The sequence below is a fragment of the Dipodomys ordii genome, unplaced genomic scaffold (genome assembly GCF_000151885.1).
Source record: "Dipodomys ordii isolate 6190 unplaced genomic scaffold, Dord_2.0 Scaffold72, whole genome shotgun sequence".
NCBI classification, from domain to species: Eukaryota; Metazoa; Chordata; class Mammalia; order Rodentia; family Heteromyidae; genus Dipodomys; species Dipodomys ordii.
Window position 1 is genome coordinate 8,648,841 of NW_012267288.1, and position 27,228 is coordinate 8,676,068.

Below are 27,228 nucleotides of genomic sequence, written 5' to 3' on the forward strand. Positions count from 1 at the left end.
ATACATATACCTCATTTTCTTGATCCATTTATCTCCTGAGGGGCATCTGGGTTGGTTCCATATCTTAGTTATGGTGATAATATTTCGATAAACATAGTTGTACTGGTAACTTTAGTATGGTCTTGTTTGTGATCATTTGGGTAAATGCCCAAAATTGGGATTGCTGGGTCATAGGGAAGCTCTATGTGGAGTCTTTTGAGGAACCACCATGCTGCTTTTCAAAGTGGTTGAACAAGTTTATATTCCCATCAACAATGCAGTAGGATTTCTAGAGAGTTTTTTTTTTTTTTTTGGGTCTGGTCACAGGGGCCTGAACTCTGGACCTGGGCACTGTCCCTCAGCTCTTCAGCTCAAGGCTAGCGCTCTACCACTTTAAGCCACAGCACCACTTCCGGCTTTTTTCTTTTTGCTTATGTGATGCTGAGGAATTGAACCCAGGGCCTCATGCATGCAAGGCAAACGCTCTACCACTGAGCCACCTTCCCAGCCCTCTAGGGAGTTTTTTGACAACTCTTGACAAAAGCAATAATGACAATATAATCAGTTCTTGATTATTCTAAAATAGTCCTGTTTGAGCATTAATGGTATTTTGACTGTTTTCTTTTCTTTTTTTTTTTTGGGTCCGGTCGTGGGGCCTGAACTCTGGGCCTGGGCGCTGTCCCTCAGCTCTTCAGCTCAAGGCTAGCGCTGTACCACTTGAGCCACAGTACCACTTCTGGCTTTTTGCTTGTATGGTGCTGAGGAATCGAACCCAGGGCCTCATGCATGCAAGGCAAGCACTCTACCACTGAGCCACCTTTCTAGCCCCTTGACTGTTTTCTTTTGTGTATTTTGTCACTACCTTTCTTGATGGATGGAGATTGGCGGGGGAAGAAGACTGAAACAATTGATAAAATCAGGTTATAACTACTCTGAACATATCTTTATGATTTGTGTGTACTCCTAAGTATAGATAATTATGACCTCAATGAGATTTATGATAACACAATAAAATCTGATAGCCAAAATATAAAATGTCCTCATTTTATTTTTTCTACTTTACTTCTTGAACAATCACAGATTTATTTAAAAAAGAAATTCACAAGACTTGTTCTTTGTTGATATTCAAATTTATTTAAATGATTGATTCTTTCATATCTGTTACAGAGGAAAATAACATACCATAAAACTGCTTCTGCAGCAGTTTCTTCTAGTTCTTCAAGCATTCCTGTAGTGGGAGCTGGTTCAAAATACTGCTTTGTTTCAAAGCCTGCAGTTTGGAGGTGTCTTCACTATAGATGGGAACATCTTCGATTTGTTCCCGGCCTGTCGGGTCGTTTTCATTGTCAGACAGTGTACACAGGAGAGTGTCGTTTTCATAAGTGGGAAAGTAATACCTGAAAATAACCAGATACATTGAACAGCCAACCTAGTAAAATCTCTAGGCAGCTGAATGTACACATTACTAAGGTTTCCTTCCTAACAATTTCACCAAGTTTTGCAAAGATTGTATTGGAGTTAACTTCTTAGTTACTTTCACTGTCTGCCATCAGCCTAGGGGAAATTCTTGCCCAGTGGGCACTCAGCCTCTGCTTGATATTGACCATGATAAGAAACACACTATCTTGAAAGGCTGCCTTGCTCCATACTCGGTAGTTCTGGTAGTTAAATATGGTTTATATGAAGCTAAAAATGGCATGGCTTTTCATTTCTATTCAGAGGTCCCAGTTCTTCATTGAAGATTAAGAAAGTTCAAAACAGTTACCTTTTCAAACACAAATTCTTCAAATAGGTAGTAAAAATGATTAGGTTTCTCCCTGCATTTTGTTTCTCCATCTAATCATTATTGGTTCCTTCACATTTGATCTCTATAAAGAATTATAGGAATGAGGTACCAGTTCAATTCTGGCTGAATTTGTTTTTCACAAATCTGAGATTTACTGAAGAAGGAAAACTATAGCTTTTGGGCTAGGGTTGTAGAAAGTCTGATTTAACATTCTCTGAGAATGAAGGGACCTTTGGGCAGGTAGATCCTTACAGCATTTTAGAGGTTCCTTCAAGTGAAATTATCAAGGATGATATGAGAATCAGCCCAGAAAGAAGATAAAAGATACTTGGACATCGATCAAGATGCATTGTATTTATAAATTGGTTGTTGAATGGTTACCCTTTTGTACAACTACTTAAAAGAGAATAATTTTTAAAAAAAGATTATTTGAGAGTCTGACAACACTCAATAGTTATTATCAATGACCAATGGCTTAATGTTTTAAAAAAGCCAGTATATAAAATTTATATCAAAAGTCCTAACAGTGAGCATATCTTTAACACAGTAATTTATTTCTAGAAGTTTATTTAAATGAAATAAATGCAGGCATATATATATATATATATATTCATTGGATTACTATTTTAATAGGAAAATGTAAAGAACAACTTGAATATCTAGAAGTCATCAGGATATAGTCATACAATGAGGTATTTGACAATCATTAAAAATGATGCATTTGCTAGGTATCAAACATAGAACTGTGCTTGCAATATTTTGCTAACAAAATATAATTAGTCTATGTTTATTTTGATATTACTTACACCCTCATTTGTGTCTTCAGTTGTATAGCTCCATACTAAAAATTCTAAAACAGTTTGCTTCCTTTAAGATGTGGTTTTTGAGTTTTATAAAAAACTTTTTTACACTACATATACATTCCTTCTGTAAGTTTAAAGAAATTACAGAAATAAACAGAAAAAGCAGTCAGAGCACAGGAGTTTCCACCTGGTTAGCAGTACTTACTCTAGCTGGTCCCAGGTCTTTCTTTCAGGAAGCAGGGATATGTGTTTAGCTTCTTCCATGTGAGTTCTTAAATCAGCCTTGGATTTAAACTTTGCATTGCAGCCATAACATCTGCACTGGTGAACTTGCCTTCGAATGAAATTGACCAGTTTCACTTGCTGATAGAAACTTAGTCCTGCAAATGACAGTAAAGAGAATCATCATACAACTAGTCTAATTTTTTTCACTCTCGTAATTTTTGACTCTGATTTTTTTCTCTTTATTTATTTACTTTATTTTTTCCAGGCAGTAGTAGGGCTTAACTCAAGGCTTCATACTAGTTAGACAGGCACTCTACCACTTGAATCACATCCTTGCCCTATTTTTTGTTAGTTTTTTGAAAAGCGTTTTTCACATATGACTGAACTAAGATCCTCCTATTTATGCTTCCTGCACAGCCTGGGATGATGCCTATCTATCACATGTAGCTTTCAATGGAGGTCTGGTGAACTTTTTGCTTGGGGTGGCCTCAAAATGTGATCCTCATGATCTTAGCCTCCCAAATAGCTCAGATCAAAGGTATATGCCATGACATCTGTTCTTTTTCTAGAATTTAAGTTACATTTATTTTTTAATTAATAGATAAAAACATAAAATTATACATACTTATGGGATTCTATGTAATGTTGATATATGTACATTGTATAATGTTTAAATAGAATAGGGCCTTGATAATCACATCTCCTCAAAAGTTTATCATTTTTTAATGGTAAGAACATTTACAATTCTTGGTTATACTTTTTTTTTTTTTTTTGCCAGTCCTGGGGCTTGAACTTGGTACCTGGGAGCTGCCCTTGAGCTTCTTTTTGCTCTACAAGTGGCTATACTACTTGAGCCACAGTGCCACTTGGGGATTTTTGAGTAGTTTATTGGAGATGGTCTCATGGCCTTTCCTGCCCTAGCTAGCTTTGAACTGTGATCCTCAGATCTCAGTTTCCTGAGTACCTAGGATTGCAGGTATGAGCTACCGAACCCGGCTTGTTATAATTTTTTAATGGGGCTCTTAACCTAATTAGCGAACGTGAATAGTGAAATGAATGATAAAACCTAATACTAAATATCAACACAGGACTTACGTGTGCTAAGTGGTATTCTAATCGCTTTCCCTGTACATTTTGATTTTTACAACTCTATCAGATAGGTACAATCATCACATCCAAGGCACATATTGATAAACTGTCCAAGGTTCCATAGCTAGTAAGTGGGAGAGTTAGGATCAAGCACCAGGCTGTTGGCTCCAGAGCTCATGTGGCTGGCTGTGAAGCAGTACATGTATACACATTTCCATGAGAGCAGCAAGGCAAAGTAATATATCTAAAGGTTGAAGAAAGCATCATCTGAGCTGAAATATGAGGAGCAAGTTTTTTACTATTTCAGATTCATTAGGAAATCAGTATTTTATTTCTAATCTTTCCATGGTAGAAATGCTGAAAATGATGGAGTTGGGTACATTTATAATAAATAATGCTAGGTGTTTTAGATACATTATTCACTCCCTATAACAATTTTATGACCCCAGGCCCAAGGTTATATAGTCAGTAAGTGCTACAGCTGGGGGCCTCTGGTCTGACTTCAACAATTTGTGCTGTTGGCCTCCTCGTCCTATTTTATTTAAAGCACATGCACGTGCGTGTGTGCGCGTGCGCGCGCGCGCGCGCGTGTGTGTGTGTATAGCAAAGTAGAAGAAAGGCTACGTAAAAAAACGAAACTCTGTATCTGAATATTATGCCTCACAGTGGTTGCGAACCAATGCCTAAGTGAGTTCTGTTAAGATCATCTGTACAGAGGCACTCAGGCTATGTGTCCTCCAATCACAGCTATAGAATGTAGTTGTTGTTTGCATGAGTTTATAAAAATGCAGCATCATGAAAACAATTTCCAAATCAAACTTACCAAGTTCTGATTTTATTTTGAGGAGATCAAATTCATGTGTGTCCTTAAAAAAAAAGGAACAGTTATATTTGTGAGCACATAAATTATTTAATCTTTCAGGCTGATGTTATAAACAGACAGCTCATTCACAGGAGTTTGAGAACTTTAGAAAACCAGTCTGAGTTCATCTTCTGCTTTTGAAGTCTTCTGATTCTAACTACTTCCCTCCATATTCAACTGCTTTTTTGAAGTACAAGCTAAACAAGTCATGTCAATCAGTTATAGCATTTTAACTATTCATAGCTTATTGCTGCAGTTTTTACCCTGTCTGAGATCCGCAGTCTGATAAGTGTGTAGGTAAGATGTGGCTCTGGCAAGCTGAGAATCTGAATTATGGAAACAGGTTCTTTGCTCCATAAACAGACAGCTAATTTTACACATTCCATTTTTCATTTGTGCTGTCAAATATACTGCTAATCTTGCAAGTTCTTCATCACTCCTATCTTCCCCAAAAATCACACTTCCTTTCAATTTTCACAATGCACAGTGCAGTGTTTGCTTCCTTCCTGCAACGGTCTGTATAAATGTTTTTACTTCCATGCCCACAGAGGATAAAGACCATCTAACTTGAAGTGACAACATTTAGTACAGTACAACACTATTCAAGATGATCAGGAATTTGTGATACGTTATCAGTGCATGTGGCAGAGCAGAGGTTAAACACACTCATAAATGATGCTGAAACAACTCAAGTACATTAGGATATTATCTAGTAACTTTAAGCACAGAAAACTCTATGCTTACATCAGAGAAAGATTTCTTCGTTTCTTGAGGGTAAATGCTTTTATACTATTATCCAAGTCCTTATTTTATTGAACTAAGAATGGTGTTTCTGAATGAGAAGGAGTGAAGGTATGTGAAAGGGGAGAGTACCATTTGCTATTCACAGAGATAGCTGAGAATTTCAGAATCATCCAGAAATGCTTTACTATCAGAATCACCCCTCATCCTTCAAGCTTGTGATGCTGTTAGAATTCATTAGGTGTTCCTATTCCACGCCTCCTCCAGCATCCAGCTGAGGGTCACAGGCAGAGGGACTGCACATAGGGATTGTACACTATCATCTATAAATGATGCACAGAAAAGAAGGTAGACTGGCAATGCTCCTAAATTTCTTTTCCCCAAAATCTGATACCTGAAGGAGCTGTAAGACCTTTGATCTCATCTATTCCCCTGCCTCCCAGACTACCTAGGCCTTAATGAATACTAACACCTAGTTGATCACCTAGTCAGCAGTATAAGAACTGGCCATATGTAGGTATTGTTAATCTTGGTGGCATATCTAGACTTTTCTTTTCTTTTTTTTTCTTTTTGTCGGTCATGGGGCTTGAACTCAGGGCCTGAGTGCTGTCCCTCAGCTCTTCAGCTCAAGGTGAGCACTCTACCACTTGAGCTAAAGCACCACTTGCGGTTTTCTGAGTGTTTATTGGAGGTAAGAGTTTCATGGACTTTCCTGCCTGGGCTGGCTCTGACCGCGATCCTCAGATCTCAGCCTCCTAAGTAGCTAGGATTACAGGTGTGAGCCACCAGCGCCCAGCTATATCCAAACTTTTCAACTACAACTATTTGTTAAGCATCTCATAGGTGGGATCCATCAGTGATCCCATTGCTCACCTAGCTCACCTAGGTCTGGTCGGCTAGAAGTAAATTTCCCTGATCAGTGGTTCTCTTGATAGGCCTGGCTCATTTTAAGAATGAGATAATGACTGAGAAAGGAAAGTAAGGCAAATGAGGGTAAAATGATTGTCAGCTTACCCTTGCCAAAACAGAACAAAATAAAAATGAATAAAAGCTTCTCACCTTCATGTGAATGTATAATTTCTCAATTGTTTCTGCTTGCTTTTCACAGAACAGACATACAGCAGAGACAGGGTGCTCTTCCCAATCAGACCAGTCTCTGGGTTAAAAGAGAAAATAGAGTGACATAGAGATTCTTTCTGTTAGGAGGGTACACTCTACAGTAAGTTGGTATTACTTTCTCCTTCTCAGGAAACACAACCAATCTCTCAACTCAGACATTATGGCAAAGACTGTAACAGCATCTTACAACTTTCCGATAGAGCAATTGAAATTCAAAGCAACACCATGAAATTAATATAAACAGCAAACAGGTGCTGTTCCATTTTCTTGTATTTGCCACTCTTCTCAGCAGCTAGTTGACTACAGAATGAGTGCAATGTTTTCCTGAAACAACTAGGTCTCATTTGCAAAGGACACATATCAAGAGATGTGACACTCTCTCATTAGCCACAATTACTAAGTGCACACGCTGTGCGGGCCGATGCTGGGAATGTTTCTGAACGACCAATTTTAAAAAGGCAAGTCATATATCTTTCATGAGGGAAATATGGATCATTTAAAACAAGGCAAGTGTTAATTTCTGGTGGTAAATACAGAACTCAAACAGCATACAGGATCCCTTTTTACTATTTCCCCCATCTACAGGCATGCATTAAATTAAAAAAATCTACAAATGGTTGTGTGAAGGGTTATAATTGAACATGTGTCCATTTATGTGCATTTTGACCAGTCACCCCTTCCATCGTTGTCCCTCCCACTCCCACATACCCTTGGCCCTGTAGTCACATCAAGTTTACCAGTTCCTTTTTCCTATATGTACATTGAGTATTATGAACACCATTCCCCTTTCCATTCATTGACCCTCTTCCAAAAAGCCTCCCATTCAAAATACATTCAGCTTCCTTATATTCATTTTGTTAAAAGCTGTCTGTTAATTGTTCAAGGGTTTTACACTATGGAGTTCCATTCCTGCATGTGCTGTATTTTATTCAGGTTGGCCTTGTATGTATACATATGTCCCTGTGTGTGTTTTGGATCTAAGACTTACACATGACAGAAAACATGTACCCGTATCTTTCTGGGCCGGGCTTACTTCACTCAATATGTTTTCTTCCTCCCCAGATTGATCCATTTCTCTGCAAATGATATAGTTTAATTACACACACACACACACACACACACACACACACACACACACACACACAGAGGATATCATTTGTATTACGTTTTCTTGGCTCACTTGTCTGCTGTAAGGCATTTGAGCTATTTCTATACATTGGCGATTGTAAATAGTGCTGCAACAAATATGGGTGAATATCTGTATTGTAGCCTGTTTTGTAAACTATAAAATGTCCAGGAGTGGTACTGTGGGATCATAGTATAGCTCTATTTTTAGTTTTTTGAGGAATTTCCATAGTGGCTATAATTTACATCCCTATAGTGTATTATGGATCCTTCTCCCCCAAACCCTCACTAGTATTTGTTGTTTGTATTCTTGATGATGGCCATTCTGACTGGGGTAAGATGGTTTTCCAGTCAGTGTTATTTAGATTTGCATTTCCTTTATGGCCAGGGATTGTGAGTGCTTCCCCCCCCATGTATCCACTGGCCATTTGAACTTCTCAGAAGTGGCCATTTAGCTTCTTTGCTAATTTATTGATTGGGTTATTGATTCTTTGGGGCTTAATTTTTTAAGCTCCTTGTTATATATGTATATAATATGTATTATATATATTATATACAATATGTAATTATATATAATATATACTATATATAATCGTTATTAATATCTTGTTAGATATACTGCTGGCAAAGTTCCTCTCCCAATCTTTTGGATTGTCTTTTTCTTTTTCTTCCTTATGTGCCATTCTTGGTGCGGCATGGTCCCTGAGTTGTTTTTTTTCTCCTCAAGGCTACCACTCAAACACTTGAGTGGATCACAGCCCCACTTCTGGCTTTTAGGTGGTTAACTGGAGATAAAACTCTTCAAGTATGATCCTCATACTGCAGCCTTATGAATAGTTAGGATTACAGGTATGAGCCACTGGCACCTGGCTGTAGGCCATCTTTTCAGCTTCGTGACAATATCCTTTGCTATGTAGAAGCATTTTAGTTTAATGGAATCCCATTTGCCAAATCTCTCTCTTATTTGCTGATCCTCTGGAATTCTATTCAGGAAGTTCTTGCTCATGTCATAAGTTCTAGTGTCTTCCCCTACTCTTTCTTGTAGTAGTTTCAAGTTTTACATTAAAATGTTTGATCTACTTTGGATTATTATCAATATAGGGTGAGAGACAGGGTCCAAGTTCAGTCTTTTGTATGTGGACATCCAGTTCTCCTGGGACCATTTATTGAAAAGGCTATTCTTTCTCAGCATATATTTTGGGCTCCTTTGTCAAACATCAGTTGGCTATAAGTGTATGAGTTTATTTCTGGGCCTTCTAGTCTGTTCCATTGGTCTTTGTGTCTGCTTTTGTTTTTAAAACACTCCTAACTTTTTATTATTCTAAAACCAGAAAAACTTCAGTAAGGAAGCCTGTGCAGACAAAGAACTAAAGAACTACCTATCCAAATTCAAATTAGGGAGACTTTCTTATGGCAAGTTCAGAAATCATCATTACTATGACTTTGAAGATCAACCTAGCCCAATTCACATTAAAGCCTCCTTTGTAGAAAACAATATATAAGACTAGCTCATAGGGAGTTACCAGCTCATCCAGTCTAGCTCATAAATATTGCTATTTATAACATTTTGTGTAGTTAGAACTTCAACATTTATCAATTAAATAGTCTAAATAGCCTATCCTAATGGAAAAGAAATGCTTTTATTCTACTTTAGAGGATTTTCATCCTGAATATCTCTGTATCAGAGAATTAGTAAATGGAAATTCTCCAGCTCTGAATTTTATTTCACTATTAAAATAACATCAATACAAAATCCAGGAAGGAAAAACAGGCTAAACTACTAGCTGGAATTAAAAAAAGAAGGATGATTAATAGGGAGTCCATTTAGGTTCTCAAACTTAATTTCAAAAAAGGAAGCTATGAATGTTTTAAATTAATCTTTGATGGGATAGGAAATGTTTTTTTTTTCAAGTTTGTTATATTCTCTAGTGCACTGATACACAACTCTACTATAGTGAGAATTTTAAGATCAAATCATTCCAAGGCCTGTGAAATAACTGAATAGACAAAGCTTTCTGGAACATATTAAACTTTAAACTTTAAAGTATCTACGTGTTCGATTTATAGCTTTAATTTAGTTGGAGTAACAATGCACTGATTTTTTTGCGAATTAAAATTCTTGCTATATTTCACGAAAGAACACATGGCTGAAAAAGATTTTCTTTTTATTCTCTCTTTGGAATGATAATTTTAGACCACATTAAGGATTTATCTTCCTATTCTTAAAACAATGTAATTAATTAGTGGCAATTACAAGTCTTACTCTTCCTGGTGGTCCAGCAACTCCTGATCATCTTCCAGCTGAACTTCTTCCCATGATTTTCCAAGTTCCTTTGTAGGAAGAACAGAGGGATAAAAGAGATTGAAAAGAAGAGAGCAAGGGTATAAGACAGATAGAGAACATAAAACAGAAACAGGAAATCCAAAGTCAGAACCAAATGTACTAAGCTGGTTTTGAAGCCATTTAATGGATATATTAGAACTTTTGTTTCCATTATAAGCGTGGGTATATCTTAATATGCTGTCTCTATATAATACATATATAAATATGCTATATGTATGTGTAAATATATTTGATACAGCAATAGCCTGATTTACACAATCAAATTTCTTCTCTTCATTTTAAATCAGTGTTTCTCAATCCTGGATACATATTAGAATTATTTGGGATCTTAATCTAGGTACACTGGTGTGTACTGTAATCCTGCTTAGAATCTTAGCGCTGAGGAATGCTGGGCTGTACAGCCAGATCCTGTTCCCCAAATTCAAAAAAAAAAAACCAAACCACAACCAAATAAAAAACCAGGATCACTGAAGGATCTTGTTTAAAAAGACATGTATATCTTCTGATGGAGAACCTCAAAAAAAACCCCACAAAAAACAAAAAACAAACAACCCCTTCCTAAATGCAATCTATTTATTTTCTTGGTCTTTATTTTTCTTGGTCTAGTATATTTCTTAGACAGCTGCCATAATGATTTTGCTAAAGGACAGACAGTTAGTTAAATGTAGAAACCCTTTCATGGATTCTTAACACATTTTGGGCAAAATTCAGAGTTCTTTTCATAGCTGTAAGACCTCCTTGACTTTCCTGGCTCTCTCTTCATCCTTATTTCCCATTACTTCTTCTCCTCAATTTGCTCTAGCCAGTCTGCTCTTTTAGCTGTGCCCTGAACACAGCCTGCTCACTTTTTTTTTTTTTTTGTCAGTCATGGGGCTTGAACTCTGGCGCTGAGTGCTGTGCCTCAGCTCTTCAGCTCAAGATGAGCGTTCTATCCCTTGAGCCACAGTGCCACTTCTAGTTTTCTGGTGGTTTACTGGAGATAAGACATGGCCTTTTCCTGCTGGGGCTGGTTTTGACCCTCGATCCTCAGGTCTCAGCCTTTTGAGCAGCTAGGATTACAGGCATAAGCCACTGGTGCCTGGAAACCTGCTCACTTTTACACAACTCCTTTCACACTGTCAGATGCTCTGTTGTACACAATGCCCTCCTACATCTCTGTCTCTACACTTGTCTCTGCTCAAATATGACCACCTCAGTTTTGCTTCAACTATTTTTTCTAAAATAACTCTGTTCTTCCAAGTTATATATATTTCTCTCTCATGTTCTCCTGCTTGCCAAAGCACTGATCTCTACCAGAGATCATGTATATATTTTCTTATTTGCTGTATTACTTCTTTCCAACTTGAATGGTCAGGAAGATATGGTCTGTGCTCACAGATGCGTTTCTAGGACATGGAAAACACTGGTAACTAAAATGTTTATTTTAATCTGTACTTAAAATGGAAAAAAATCTAAATATTTGAGGCCAATTTGGATCTTATTTTAAAAGAAATTTGTGAGGTAATTAAGTGATGTCTATTAAGCACACAGTACTGAGCATGAATAGATACTCAAATTTCTATTCAAACCCCTGGACATTTTAGAATTGACAGGGTAAGGAAGTTTGCCTTTTGGGGCTTTCCATAGCAAGCTTGCTCTCAGTTTCAGCAAAACCTGGTAGAGAAACAAGCATGAGTGATTTCTTCTGGTCCAACCATTGCTCTTATCTCCTGTGAGTTGTGCCTTTCTCCCTTTCTATCCCCTTTTTCTACTATGCCATACAAAAGCAGACAGTATACAAAAGAGAGACAACAGAATATTAATGGATTTTTTTCCAAGTAGATGATCTATAGAAATGGTCAAGCACAGACGGACCTACTATTAGTACAGCTATCCTCATTATTCAATGTTTTTCTTTTGGAAAAACAAAAAAATTTTATGTAGTTATGGACATTTAAAAAATAATGAAGATACTTCTTTAGCTAAAAACAAAAACCATCAGTCATCATTATGATTTAGAGGGGAAAAAGAAAATCTATCATTTATCAACTTAATGAGAGGTTTTGAAACTGTCATTATTTATCTGCTAAACGATGCATAAACTCAGACATGCAGAGATCTACCATACTGTTATTAGAGACAGTTAATTTGGACTCTGTAATGTATTTTCTAGAGTCACTGTGAACCTCATCAAAGAACATCAAGAATATATTCAACATTGTTAACAGGATCTTTGTTAAAATTTTTGGCATCAAATTGAATACTTCATGCTTTACTTGGTCTCTTGGGACTAGGATTTATGGTCAATCTTTTATTACAACAAGATATTATTCAAGGAAGGGCCATCTGAGATATTACTATTCTGAATGTTATAGACAAATGATGCTTAGCAATAAACCATTAGAGCCAAAAGGAACAAAAATATCTTTCACTTTCAGACTTCTAAGCCCAAATGGTGATTTTGCAACTTTAGTGTTCATTACATACAACAAATAGGGATTTCTCAAGATAATATAACATTAATGATTTCTCAAACTTGAGAGGATAGTGACAATCTATGTTAACTAGTATATTAGGAAATAAGCAATTTGCATATGACATTGGCCCAGACTTTCCTAAAGTGCTCTGCTGTATTACATTTTAAATATATGATTCATTATAGAAATGAGACCCAAAGAGGAAAACAAAATTCAAAAATCAAAGTACACAGCTCTCTAATTAAGAGACTGTGCTTGCTAATGAATCATGTCAGGAAAGCAAAGAACACAAGAAAAACAAAGTTTGGAAGGCATGTCAGTAAAGATGTTCAGAACACCCCCTCAAACTCCTGCATCAGATGGTTTATGAGCAATGAGAGGGTGGAGAAAAACATGGGGGAAAAATATCACCCTCACCCAGCACCCATCCACCTGAACCATATACACTTACATGTGTTCACACATTTACAAAAAACCCAATAGAAACACTGAGAGAAAAACACTATAGCAAAACTATGAAAAATAGGTTGAGGTTGGGCACCAGTGGCTCACGCCTATAATCCTAGCTACTCTGAAGATCGAGGTTCCAAGCCAGCCTGGGCAGGAAAGTCTGTGAAACTCTTATCTCCAATAAACCACTCAGAAAAACCAGAATTGGTGCTGTATCTCAAGCGGTAGAGTGCTCGCCTTGAGCTGAAGAGGTGAGAGACAGTGCCCAAGCCCAGATTTCAAGACCCACGAACGACAAAAAAAAAAAAAAAAAAGGTTGAGACTACCTGCATTATATGTGGCTTTGTATAATTATAAGTAAAAAAAATTAGATCAAATGATAAAACCATCACAAAAAAATTCGGAAAATTCAGGGCTTGAACCATGGACACAACTCAGAATTATGTTGCTGAAGCCTTGATGCTGGTGGACAGTTTGTTGGCCTCTGAGGTAAGATTATCCAACTGAAACTAACTGGCACCTTGTCCCTTAAGCAGCCTACTATCCACAGAACTCTTCTGTTTGTGAGAAAACAAAGCGAGAACTAATTTGGACTAGGAAAATCTTTTAGGCAAAGGCCTTCATCAACACATGTTATTATTCACAAACTGTTATAAATGATTAAACATGGAAATTATCTTACCCGAAGAAGACACAAGGAACCTATCAGTTTTCTGAACTTAGATGAAAGTTTAACAAGCCTCATTAGCTTTCCATTCTCCTCCCATTCTTCCCCCTTTTTTTGGTGCCAGTACTGGGACTTGAACTCAGGTCCTTTTGTTCCCCCTTAGCTTTTCTGTTGGTTAACTGGAGAGTCTTTTGGATTTGTCTGCCCAAGCTGGTTTTGAACTGGGATCCTCAGATCTCAGTCTCCTGAATACTAGGATTATAAGCATGAGCCACCTGTGCCCAGCTAACTTTCCCATCTTTGGTAACTACAGAGGGGTACCCTGTCAGGATATCCTGGCTGTGCCCATTATTGCTGGTCTGGAGAGTATACAGGGACTGAAAATGAAGTGAGGAACTCTATAGGTAGATGACTCTTATGCTGCATGTATATGTATAGATACATTCATGTATATATATTGACCTTAAATCCCTTTCAAAGTAGTTAGGCATACAGAGCTAAGAAGACAAAGTATGCAGACAAGAGTCTTAGAGCACAGATTAAAGTCAGCTGCACTTTGTTGTTAATTCACTTTCAAGTTTTATTATAAAAGAGAGTGGGCAAAGGGGTTGCAACGAATAGATAATGAAATAATCTTGACAAAAAATTCAACTGAAGGTGTAAGATACAGATATTAGAATTATTTCAACTCTGACAATGAAGGAATTTCTGTTGCAGAGGATAAATATCTTGCTCTAGCTCAGTGAGCCTGGGAAACTTACTTAACCTTTCTTTCCTGTCTCCTGATCTATAGAATAGGTTTAATACTAGTACTTGTTTCATAGGAATGTGATTTACTGATTTAATGTAAATGCCTAGGACAGTGTCTGGCCAAAAGTGAATGTTCTAATAGTCGCTGATTTCTTAAAAAATAGCATATGTCAGTAATACCCTGAAGTTGTTATTTCATTTTCATTCTGTACTTACTAAAATCTTTATATTCTCTTGAACCATGACTTGCTAGTATAACCCCCCATGTTTGTCTAGGGATAGCTGTCGTTTGTAAATTATTTCAGTTTTGACACTTGGTAGCTCAGGAAATGAATCTTGTTCTTTGGTAAAGTGCCAGCAGAATGTGAGTATGCAGGCCCTTTGAAGTATCCTCTTCAAGGCAAACACCTAAAGCTATACAAAGTTCTGTTACTCTGAAGCTCTTAAATATTAGTTTAAAAGAACCCCAGGAGGAATGTCTATTAAATTGCTCTCATAGTTTGCTGCAGTAGCTTCATATTTCTTAGAACTAAGGCTGAAGTCCACTCCCTATTGGATCAGACTGGGCCCTGAAGCAGCATTTGCTGCAGGAAGTAATGACTGAGTGATTTCAAGAGAAGATTGAAAGACTCAAAGGGTACCTTTGCCTTTAGCCGGTTGTAAAACATTTGTAGCAAACCATGGCAACCTCCCCATAGTCAATCTTCAAACACATGCTAAATTTGCTTCTCCAGGGGGAATTTCAGTTTAACACTATGTGGATTAGTTAAAACAGACAAAAATTTCACCTTAGAGCAGAGATTTTCAACATAACTCAGAATGTGTTTATTTCTAGCCAATAGAGATAATGACTGATTATATTCAATATGTCTTCTGTAGCCAATGGTTTTGGATTTTATTTCATTAATATTGACAAGAAAAAGAAAACCATTTCTATTTGCTAAAGACAGTATCAGTTAGCAAAAGAGTTCTCCATCTTCCATTTAACCCCTCTTTAGAGATATTTAATCCTTTTAATGTATGAGTAGTTTCCTTTCTTTGTCATATACAGTTAAAAAAAAGCCAGCAGATTGAGTGCAGCTGTCAATTGTGCCAGTCCAACATTCAGTCCCATATTTTTAAATATCTCTAAGGTGACATCTGTCCCAAACAGAATACCATTTCTTACCCCAAAGGGACTATAGAAGCCAACAAATGTTATTGAGGCTTCTGGGTAAGGATAACTTTTAATGCACTGATAATCCTTAGCATAGTAACTTGGTTAGTCCATCTTACAAGCAAACAAATAAACATACCCCTGTATATTAAAATGCACTGGTTCCTCTGATACTTAAAAATAAGCTGGCCCAGAGAATAATTAAGATAAACATTTTTTTTCTTGTGGGTAAAGGAAGGATCTTTTAGTGGAGAGAAAGATTAAATAAATCACTTTTAAAGAATGATTTTGAGGGCTGGGAAGGTGGCTCAGTGGTAGAGTGCTTGCTCGCCTGGCATGCATGAATCCCCGGGTTTGATTCCTCAGTACCACATACACAGAAGAAGCTGGAATTGGAGTTGTGGCTCAAGTGTAGAGTGCTAGCTTTGAGCAAAAGAAGTTCAGAGACAGCACTTAGGCCTTGAGTTCAAGCCCGAGGACTGGTTTTAAAAAAAAAAAAAAAGAAAGAAAGAAAAAAAAATAAAGAATGACCTTGAATAGCATTAGGACTCAATGAACATTTGCTGAAAACAGAAATGTCTGATCTCAGTTAACAGATAATAAATGGGGAATGATGTACAGATAGTCAAATACTGATTTTTTCCCACTTGGGTCATAATCATTGTGAGTTATAGAAACATGATATTTCCAGTCCATAAATACCTGCCACATCAAATGAAATTAAGCTTTTAAAATCACTGCTAATTCTTACTTGAAAGTACCCCTCAATTACATTTTGAGCTCTTGTACTAATTTCTTATTCAAACAGTTGGCTCATAGGAAGATTTTTATTCCGGTACTACAGTCAAATTTGAAATTATGCAAAAACCTTACCAAATAATTGATGACATAAAATCGGTCATAGTCTCTGTTCTTTGGATTGATCCTACGATGTTGTTTTTTTCTCATGTGATCTTTAAGTGTATTTTTGTCTCTGAAGGTCTTTTCACAGTATAAGCACTGCAAACTAAAGGACACACAAATTATATGTTAAAGAAATCTCTTGGATGGTTGATGCAAGAACTCTATATAAAACAACAACAGTAACAATAACCCCAGAAAACAAAAACAGGAAAAAAACAAAAGACCTCTGTATGAGTTTTCTTACTCATTTTAGTCCACACAGAATCTACTGATGGAATATACCATCATTGTGCCCAAATCTGTTCCTCATTTTATTCATTTAGCTTTGTATGACACATGATGTAGTATATTTGCCTAAATGGACAAATTGGCTACTTAGCTAAAACTATGTTGAACACTGCTATATAAAAAATTACCTTGTACTCATAAACTGACAATGTTAAATTGTAACCTTTTTTTTATAACTACCTAAAGATAATAAAATTATAACTGAAAACTAAGAAAAAAATTACCTTGGTATTTTACTAACCAAATTACCAATTCTAAAATGAAAATATAGGAATATTCTTCAAATAATTACAATGGTAATTAGAAGTGACTATCCTTATTGTCTGTAGTAATTAATCCATGTTACCTATTCTAAAATGAAAATGTAGGAATATTCTTCAAACAATTACAGTGATCACTAGAACTGATTTCTAGAATTGTAACAATTAGTACATATCTAGCATATCTAGTGTAACAATTAGTACATATCTAGCATATCTAGTACATATCTAGCATATCTAGCATATCTATCTATCTATCTATCTATCTATCTATCTATCTATCTATCTATCTATCTATCTATCTATCTATCTATATATATATATCTCCCATAAATTGATTTTCAGGGTTTGGTTCTAGGGCTAATACCTATCATCTGTGGAATGTAAGAGTTAATTGCCTTCTCTGTCATCATTTGCTGATTCTAAAATGAAGATAATTCCTACATTTTAGGAAACTTTTATAATGCTTTCACACATATTTATTGATTACTTAATGGGCTCTGAACTGTGTGGGCTATTTTATTTATATAGATGTTAGCTATTATTTTCAAATGCCTTCTGCTTGAATATTTCCAGTGATAGGGAATTCATTACTTAGTATATTAGAAATTGCCAAGTGTTGACCAATTTTCTAAGAAGCTTTCCCTTTACTAAGCTTGATAGTCATGGGTAACTTCTACACTCTGATGTAAGATCCATAAAGTCTATTCTCTATTCCATGAAGATCATTATTGTTTCAATGTTGAATTCTTTTTGAAGTCTCCACTAAACATCCTACTTCTTATGCTACAGAATAAGTGTATCTTTTATAGTAAATAATATATGAGCAATAACTTAATTATTGATATTCATTAATTATTAAGACCAGCTCATCTGGTTTTATTGACTTTATTCTTTTTAAATTTAACTTTTTAGTTTATTTTTTTAAGGAACCTCATTTTGGCTGTTCTGAGATTTGAACTCAGGGCCCTGTGATTGCTTGGTGGTTGCTCTACCATTTGAGCTACACACTAGTCTTTCAGTGTATTTTTTTAATTTTTAAATTAAAATGTCATTTATGCCCAACATGATGTAAAAAAATCACAATTAGCATACAAAATGCAAACTGTGGCAGGAGAAATGAGTAACTTCCAGTTTTTAAATTAATTCTGACAATTACATACATTTAAAAAATTCACAAGAGATTAAGATGAAAATAAATCTAACGATGTTTCATAAAATTGTACGTACTTGTCAAGCTTCTTCTGTAATGTACACAAGAATTCTCTGCAGTTTACAATGTTGTCTGGCAAGCCGATGTTGAAAGCATGTTCTCTTGCCATGTGATTCAAAAGAATAGACCTATGAGAAAATTTTGAAGAATATGCATTTTTAAATAAATCATCTAGCAATAAATCAGGCCAGGAACAGTATTGATATAACACAAAATAGAGGAATATGCAAATATAAGACACCAGCACGAATATTTGAACTTTAAAGGAGTGACATTTTATGAAGTTGGTTAAACAGGTCAAACAGGTCAAAATTTGTTGTATTGGCTAACACACTGCATTATTTTGGGGTATGACTGGGAAGATGTTTCCAAAGGTGACTGGCATTAGTGGAGTTAGGAGGGAAGTGGGTAGATGGGCATCATTTAATTAAGGTTGCAGTTGTGAGTGATGAGAAATGCAAAGGGAATCTAAAATGGAAGGTGAGATCACAGGATCTCTAAGAAAAAATATTGCAAGTAAGTCTTCCAACTTAGAGGCAACCAGTCAAGGTGGCCATTGGGATGATGAAATGTGACCAGATAGGGTTTTTGCATATTCCATCCATGTAAGGATTCATGAAAGGCTTCATTACAGCCTCTGGGGGGTCAACAAGTAGTTCCTAGAAAAAGCAGATCTTTAACTTATGCCTCTCAGGTCTGCATGCCCTAGAGGTCACATGTTTTTCAGTAAGCGTTCCTCAACTCTAGGGAGTGACTTCCTGGTGGGCTGGTCCTGAGGAGGGACTCAATGCTTCTGAAGACCCACCTCCCCAGTCACTTTGTAGCTATCTTGGACTCCAGGAAGCACTGATTCACTTAACCTATCCTGAGACAATGGATTATCAAATGACTTGATCCCAACCTCTGAATGTACTTGTGACAAGGACTATTTTAACTATGCTTCCCTTCTCACACCTTGCCCACAAATCTCCCTGATTAGCAGTGCTTTGAAGACAACAGAAGATAGCTAAAGGTGATCTGAAGTGCATCTTCAAAGTGTAATCTCTCTCTGCCATAGTTCTTTCCTACTAATTTGTCTTCTCACTTTTACTAAATTGTATCTTGTCTGAATTCTTCTCATGTTGGACACTAGGATCAAGATTGATTAGCTGTACTAAACTTTCTGTACTGTGTTTTGTTGTTTTTCTCTCTCCTGGGACTGATAAACTGTCTTTCCTTTTTTTTGTCAGTCGTGGGGCTTTTACTCTGGGCCTGGGCATTGTCCCCCAGCTCTTCAGTTCAAGGCGAGTGCTTTACCACTTGAGCCACAACGCCACTTCCACTTTCTTGGAGATAAGAGTTTCATGGCCTTTCCAGCCTGGGCTGGCTTTGAACTGTGATCCTCAGATCTTAGCCTCCTGAGTAGCTAGGATTACAGGCATGAACCACCAGCTCCCGGCTTTTCCTTAATTCTTGATAACATAACTTTAGGCTGTCTGGCCTGGAACTCTAGGATTTATACTAGTGGCTTCAGGGTTCTTAGGCTTTTAGCCTGAACTGAGAGTTCCTCTACAGCTTCCTTGATTCTAAGCCCTCTGGACTTGAACTGAGCCATACTTCTGGCATCCCAGGATTTATAGTTTTTAGATGCCTTTTCTTGGGCTTGCTCAGCCTCTATAATTGTATTAGCAAACTCCCTGAATAAATATCTCTTATATCTAACCTCTGGAAATAAAAAGTAATTATCATCATTTATGTATCTATAGTCATCCCACTGTACATTAGCATAGAAGAACTTACTCCTCTCTAGCTATACCTTAGAACCCACTGACCGACTTCTCTCCATCCCTTTCCTCCCATTCTCCTTCAGGCTCTACTGTTAACTTTGAATGACATCAACTGTTTTATAGATTCTATGAGTAAAATCATGTGATATTTGTCTTTCTGTGCCCGGCTTATAGCACTTGATCATATGTCCTCCAGTTCAATCTAAGTTGACACAAATGACAGGATTTTTACATGGCTGAACAGTATTCTATGGCTTACATGTACCACATGAAAATTTTAATTCTCATAAAACATATGTGTACAATATATCCTACTAGGACTCAATTAGAACTTGGCTTTACAAAAATGAAGGGGACAGTTTGGGGGAACTCCTCAGTAAACATATATTGCTAGATTATGTGTAGTGATTATGTATTTGTTATTCTCACCTATTTAGTTGCCTTGCCCTCCATTTTTTCCAATATATTTTTCCTTGAAAAAGTGAAATAAAACAAATACTACTAAAAATGTTTGACTTGGCCTTTTTACTATGATAAGGAGACATTTATTAATCTGTGACTAATACACTTATTGTCTAGTTAGCTATTTCTCATAACTTTTATTCAAAGTAACTGTTAAGATGGTTTACAGTATCTCCTAGATCTCCTAGGGGCATCATGGAATGCGGCAGAATTTCCCAAAGATTCCACTGTATATGTGTCATGAAAACCTAAGTTTGCTCTAAACTTTTCTGAGGCCCAGCAGAAAACATTCCAGACATTGAAAATGAGGAGATGAGGTGCTATGCCAAAGCTGGTACATGTGATGATTCCCCTGCTCACGTACTTGAATGGTATTATCTTTCGTGCCTTCTAGAAGTAAGTGAATTCCACTATGAAGGCTCAAAATTGATCAAGGTCTGCCCACTCAGGTTGCTGTGACTGACACTGAAATCCTTGAAAGGCACTATGTAGAGGCAGAACCACTGCTAAGAAGGGATTTGGTGGGCTAACAGTTTTCAGGTGGCCGCAGGTTCCCATCTGGTGGTCACTGATATCTTCTGCCTTTCCTTCACTTGTCCCAGGAGTAGCCTAGCATTAGGACTTCCCAGAGTTCCAGGCCTGATATACAGATGTTGAAAAGGGAGCCAGATATAAATAGAGTTGGCAGAGGGTTCAAGAAAAAGCTGTCCTCTCCAGGTTAATTTTTATGTATCAACTTTGCTAGATCCCCAGATAGCTAGTTAAGTAGTATTTCTGGGTATGTCTGTAAGAATGTTTCTGGAAGCCGGGCGCCGGTGGCTCACGCCTGTAATCCTAGCTACTCAGGAGGCTGAGATCTGAGGATCGAGGTTCAAAGCCAGCCCGGGCAGGAAAGACTGTGAGACTCCTATCTCCAATTAACCACCAGAAAACCGGAAGTGGCGCTGTAGCTCAAGTGGTAGAGCACTCGCCTTGAGCTGAAGAGCTGAGGGACAGCACCCAGGCCTAGAGTTCAAGCCCCATGACTAAAAAAAAAAAAAAAAAAGAATGTTTCTGGAAGTAACTAACACATAAACCAGCAGACTGAATAATACATAAGGGATTACAGAGTTGAGCAGGACCTCTTTCCTCTCCTGTCCTTGGTGCTTTGGATATTGAGCCTTTGAACCCTGAAACTCTATGGCCAAGGTTCTCAGATTTTCAGAATCAGACTGAATTCACCGCTCGTTTCCTTGGATCTCTAATTTGCAGATAGCATATTCTTAGCCTCCTGTTTACTACAATATCTATCTACCTGTCTGTCTCTTTCTCTACATATGTATGCACATAAATGTACATATGTGCTTCTATATACATATGTTCTGTGTATTATGTATGTATGTATGGTGTATGTGTGTCTTCTATTGGTTCTATCTCTAGAGAACTTTATAAATTTCTCAGTGGTTTACTAGTTAATTAAAAGTTGGTTTGATTCTGCCTGTTAGCCTAAGGCAAGAAAGGAGGGAAAGGCTGGGACTCATGTATCCATTCTTCTGGACATAGCAATTGGCTGAAAAAGGTGGAAAAATCTTTGGGATCTGGAGTAAAAATGACATGTTACTTGATCTGCTTTATCTGCTATTCTGAAGTTCTTTATTATGAGCAAGCATGGTTCCCTAAAACTGCTTATGGAGTATATATATACAAACTTAGATTTATAGGTTGAACACTGAATGTGGTCTCTTGATGTAGTAAAGAGACATGGTTATAAGAAGCTGTTGCTGGCTTAGCACACCACACTCTATGTACATGATTGAAAGTTGGTACTTTCAATCAGCCTGGTTGTCAGAGAGGGGATGCTCGGAAATTTGAGTTCAATGATTTAACCCATTATCTCTATGTAATAACGTTTCAATAAATAACTGAAATTTGGGGAGTCACTGAAACTTTGCATTCAGGACTCTCTCCAACCTTGCCTATCTTTTTTCCTAGTTGTTCCTGATATTTTTTCTTTATAATAAAACTGTAATCAAAAGCACAATACTGTCCTAAGTTCTAGGAGCCATTCTAATAAATTAGTAAATTAAAGGAAATTATCAATAACAATCTCTGACTTTGTAGCCAGCCAATTAAAAGTTCAAATAGCATAAGAACCCCCTAAACTTATGGCTCGTGTCTAAAGCAGGAGCAGAGCAGTCATATAGGAGCTATGTTTTAAACCTACAGAGTCAGATGTTACCTCTCAATGAATAATTGGGTTGCAGTACAGCAACTGGTCTTGGACTCACTGGGTTATCAACAGAATGAACAATTGCCAAGTTTTTTTTTAAGGTTTTTATGATTTTTTGTTGTTGTTGTTCTGGTCCTGGGACTTGAATTCTGGGCCTTGAGCTCAAAATCTCAGGCCCACACTCTACTACTTGAGCCACAACTCCACTTGTAGCACTATGGTGGTTAACTAGGGATAAGAGTCTCACAGAATTTCCTGCTTGGGTTAACATTGAACCATAATCCTTAGATCTCAGCCTCTTACATAGCTGGGATTACAGGTGTGAGCCACAGGTGCTCAGCGGTCTTTATAATTAACATTCAGAACTAAAAAGCCAAAAACTGCCAAAGGTTTAAAGCTAATAGATTAGTATTACTAATTTGTCCTACTGCCTTTTCATTGGTTCGTATGTATGGTCTTATCAGCCAATTTTAAAGGACCCCCCACTATTAAACGTAAGTCTATTTTCAGCATTCTAGGAATTTATTGTTCTGCTGCACACACACACACACACACACACAAAGCAAAGTTGGGTGCTGGTGGCTCATGACTGAAAATTCTAGCAACGGTGGAGGCTGAGGATATGAGGCTGAAGCTGCATGATCTGAGGATCATAGTTTGAAGCCAGCATGGATAGAAGTCTGTGAGACTCTTCTATTGCCACTAAACTACAAAAGGAAAGAAAGAAAGAAAGGAAGGAAGGAAGAAAGGAAAGAAAGAAAGAGAGAGTGAGTGGAATGAGCGAAAGAAAGAAAGAAAGAAAAGGAAAGAAAAGAAGAGCAGAAAGTGGAGCTGTGGCTCAAGTGGTAGAGCATTAGCCTGGAGCACAAAAGCTCATGGATAGCACCCAAGCCCAGAGTAATTTAGTTCAGGAATTCAGCATCCTGGGTTCGATCCTTGGTACCAGAAAAGAAAAAGAAAAAGAAAAAGAAAAAAAGAACCCTTCCCCCCGCCCCCCACCAAAGAAAAAAAGCCCAGCAGTACTGAAACAGGAGAGGGACTCAGGCTAATTTGTAAGATTTAATTTATATAACCAAGCTATGAATATTTTGATGAATTTTTCAGATAAAAAACAGTAAAATTTAAGGTTGCATAATGACAAACCTGTTTCCAAGGAATTCCTCATTGCAAAACATACAAATGCCATGGAAATGAGTATCATTTCGTTCTTGTTGCTGTTGTTCCAGAATTTCTTTCTGTAAAGTGAAACAGATTTATGACACTATCCTTCAAAATTCAGTTAGTGCTTGAAAAAAATGTCATAGTCTGAAAGGGAGTGTACAGGAGTTGCTAATATTTCAAATTTCTATGTTCTCATCTTTGTATCAAAACTCCAAATCTGTTAAATCCTGTAGACCGTTGCGGTTATTAAAATTGTTATTATTATTATTCTTAAAACTGTTTAGTTTGTCATCAAGATCTGATCAATTTTCACTCAAACTCTTTCATACTGCCCTTCTCCGTATGACCAATGCATTCACACTGAAACTAGTTTTTATTCAATTATGGGATTACTGTAAGTCTCCTCAAGAATCACCCACCTATTCCATAATTTCCATCTTGACTTTTTGCTGCTAGAAAAACTTTCACTAAGTATTGTCTTCAGCTATGATTACCTTGTCATGCTCAATTTAATTTTCTTGATTATGTCCTGCTTTAATCAGAAGGATTCGTATATTACCTTTCTATCAGGTCATTTAATTTCCCTTTGCTTTTTCACTCTTAACAAATCTTTGCTTGTTCTTTAAGACCCAATTTTATACTTGTTTCTGAATACAGCATAATAATTAAGAGCCTACTGAAATACTGAGCAGGTCTGGATTTGAAATCTGGCTCTCACCCATAGTTGATATTTTACTTAATCTCGCAATCCCATTTCCTCCATTTAAAGATAGCAATACTATATTTTCTAGGCATGTTGGCAAACACTTTTAATCAAACATTTGAGAGACTGAGGCAAGAAGATTGCCAGTTTGAGGCCAGCCGGGGCTACACAGGAAAACTGTCTCAACAAACAAACAAAACATACAAAAATGACATGTCAGTGTACACTGTTGATAAAATTTGATCAGATCATTTATACAATGAGTTCAATAGTTGTACATGTGTCACCTTATGTTGCCTGTAACCCATTATCCCCTTACTGCTGTTTTGTCTTTTGAAGGGAAAAGAGAAGTCACTGAAGTTAAAAAAAAGTCCCTTTGTGGTTCTTATATTTTTCTCTAGCTTCTCTTATAACATCGAGCTCAAATTAGGCCCTCCATAAAACACTGCTCATTTATAAACATCTGGTAATATTAATCTATTCAAGAAACACATGAAGACACTATTTTGGTGAAATCAATCTGGTGAACTTCTAGATTCTGCCATGATAGAATAATAGCTATCAAACTTACCCACCCTTCCACAATAAACTACTAAAAAACAAATTGCTTTATAGATTTTTATCTGGTTTCAGATACCAGTTAACAGCATAGGTCTGTAATTCTTTTTTCTTTTTTTTTGTGGGTCATGGGGCTTTGAATTCAGGACCTGGATGCTGTCCCTTAGCTTTTTTGCTCAAGGCAAACACTCTATCACTTTGAGCCACAGCACCGTGTCTGGTTTTCTGGTAATTAATTGGAGATCAGAGTCTCATGGACTTTCCTGCCCACGCTGGCTTGAACCATGATCCTGAGATCTCAGCCTCCTGAATAGCTAGGATTACAGGTGTGAGCCACTGGCACCCAGCAAGTATGCAATTTTTAAAAGAAAAAGGAAACATCACCAATTTTCAGTTAGGATTTTCCCAACTGCATTGTAAGGAAGTTGAACTCAAATAAGTGGTGACGTATTGGGCAGAGAGAGAGAAACAGAGATAGAGCTGGAAAGGAGGGAGGGAGTTGAGGATGCTGATGTATTTTGAATCTAAAGTACAAGGAGCTAGAAAGAAGAGAGCTAGAGACAGAACTAAAACAAACAGCAGCTATTGGGATTCTTTTAATCTTATGCCCTGTACAAGCTATAAATGTACAGGGAAGAGTGAAGATTTTCTGGGGGCCGTGGTGAAGCTTTCATGGAGATGATAGGAGTTGTAGCACTCAAATAAAAGAACACTTTTTAGTTCATGAAGGTTAGGATTTTATCTTGGTACCAAATGGATACAGACAAAAGCAAGAAATAAAAAGAATAAGGTTAATATATCAAGGCAATTAAAATTTTTAAAGTTTTCTTTACACTTAGGTAAATCATATATAAAACAAATTCATAGTAAAAGTCAAAGAAATGAAGTACCTAAAAAGGAAATCTGAATTTTTACATTGTTTTACTACAAATACCTCACCAATATTGGACATATTAAAGCATTACATTGACAACTTCGTTAACAGCAAACCCTTAAATTCAGCAGACACAGCTCTTGATAATGAAAATTAATATGACCTTATATAGCTGAGCATGGATCTTCTCTGCCTTTTCTTGTTTTCAGCTTACCAGACTTCTCACTCATTTAAAAATCAACATTCTGGTTCATATATTTTCAATCTCATCATGGTAATATAACCCCAATTTATTGAAAGAAAATGTCTTACTAGCTTAACAGCTTCACTTTGACTGAGCAAAAATATAGAGTTTGATGAGTCAATACCAGAGCGACACAAGGTCAACTAAGAGTCTTCTTTGGTCAAAATGAAGTTCTCTTAGTGGAACCTGAAATGCATGGCCAACATGTGCAGGCATGGGAAGTTATATATAACTGGTTATTCTTAGGAAGGCCTAATTTACATTACGGTAAATTAGAGGCAGCATGAGATAGACATTGTAATAAAGGAAGAAATTGCCTGGTCAGCCAGCACAAAACCACACAACTCTCCCATTATTTGGTTTTGCAGTTGCTCTTGTGCAGTGATGACAAGTTACTAGAGGTTGTCAGCCATTTTATCTGATTAGCTATCACCACGAACAGAGAAACAGTACACAAGTTATCCTATATGTGCTGATCCTATATGTGCTGTATAACCCTTGTAACTCATATTAACTCCTTCAAGATCTTCTTTTTGTTCATTGCCTGCACTTTTTCTATAGATGAGTATCTATGTTTTTCATGCTGGCTTTTACCTCAAGTGATCCTCCCGCAATAGCATCCTAAGCAGCCAGAACTATAGGTGAGCACCACCATCCCTGGAACTGCCCAAATTCTTGGTTGTTGTTGTTGTTATATCTGTACGGGGGCTTGACCTCAGGTCTTCATACTCTCCTTAGCTTATTTTACTCAATGCTGGCACTCTATCACTTGAGCAACACCTCCGCTTCTAGCTTTTTGCTGGTTAATTAGAGATAAATATGTCAAATTTGTGGTCTGGGCTGGCTTCAAACCGCAGTCCTCAGATCTCAGCTTCTTAAGTAGCTAGAAATACACTCAGTGCTCAGCTCCAAGCTTAAAAAATCCTTCTTAGACTTTAAACCAGTTGTCACTTCATACCTGCATTAGAATGTTCTCATTTTTATATCATAAATGAAAACAAGGGCCCTAAAATTGTGAAAAATGGTATTCATCCT

General features: G+C 37.0%; 1 protein-coding gene across 1 annotated transcript in view; it reads right to left on the bottom strand.

Moving 5' to 3' along the window:
* Positions 1-1,028: 1,028 nt before the first annotated feature.
* Positions 1,029-27,228, bottom strand: part of Znf277 (zinc finger protein 277) — a 94,561-nt gene continuing 68,361 nt past the window's right edge. Inside the window, exons 5-12 of the mRNA XM_013024057.1 lie at positions 23,797-23,888; positions 18,234-18,344; positions 16,426-16,558; positions 9,993-10,060; positions 6,545-6,641; positions 4,706-4,748; positions 2,774-2,948; positions 1,029-1,376 (exon numbers count right to left, since the gene is read on the bottom strand). Coding sequence (XP_012879511.1) covers positions 1,190-1,376; positions 2,774-2,948; positions 4,706-4,748; positions 6,545-6,641; positions 9,993-10,060; positions 16,426-16,558; positions 18,234-18,344; positions 23,797-23,888 — 906 coding nt within the window. The 3' untranslated portion in view covers positions 1,029-1,189. The remainder of the gene's footprint in view (positions 1,377-2,773; positions 2,949-4,705; positions 4,749-6,544; positions 6,642-9,992; positions 10,061-16,425; positions 16,559-18,233; positions 18,345-23,796; positions 23,889-27,228) is intronic.